We start from the raw sequence: 273 nt of genomic DNA, 5'->3' as shown, positions 1-273 counted from the left end.
ACAAGATGACCCCCATGCAGAGAACTTCTTCACCTTCCCATAACTCGAACACACTTCCACCTGTCCCTTCAAAGACATGGACCTGCTCGTGTCCATCGCCGATCTCTTCGGAGCCGGAAGTGAGACGACCTCGTCAACTCTACGCTGGGTCGTCTTGTACATGGCCCTCCACCCAGACGTGCAGGCCAAAGTGCAGGCTGAGATCGACGGCGTGGTGGCCAAGGGGACGCTGCCCTCGCTAGCGGATCGGGCCAAGTATGATATTACCTGTTC

At 57.1% G+C, this 273-nt stretch overlaps 1 protein-coding gene across 1 annotated transcript in view; it reads left to right on the top strand.

Annotated features, from left to right (window-relative positions):
- Positions 1-273, top strand: part of LOC119588244 (cytochrome P450 2L1-like) — a 14,472-nt gene that overhangs the window by 6,198 nt on the left and 8,001 nt on the right. Inside the window, exon 10 of the mRNA XM_037936940.1 lies at positions 75-255. Coding sequence (XP_037792868.1) covers positions 75-255 — 181 coding nt within the window. The remainder of the gene's footprint in view (positions 1-74; positions 256-273) is intronic.

This window comes from Penaeus monodon, chromosome 23 (genome assembly GCF_015228065.2).
Source record: "Penaeus monodon isolate SGIC_2016 chromosome 23, NSTDA_Pmon_1, whole genome shotgun sequence".
NCBI lineage: Eukaryota > Metazoa > Arthropoda > Malacostraca > Decapoda > Penaeidae > Penaeus > Penaeus monodon.
This window is presented reverse-complemented; position numbering and strand designations above follow the sequence as displayed.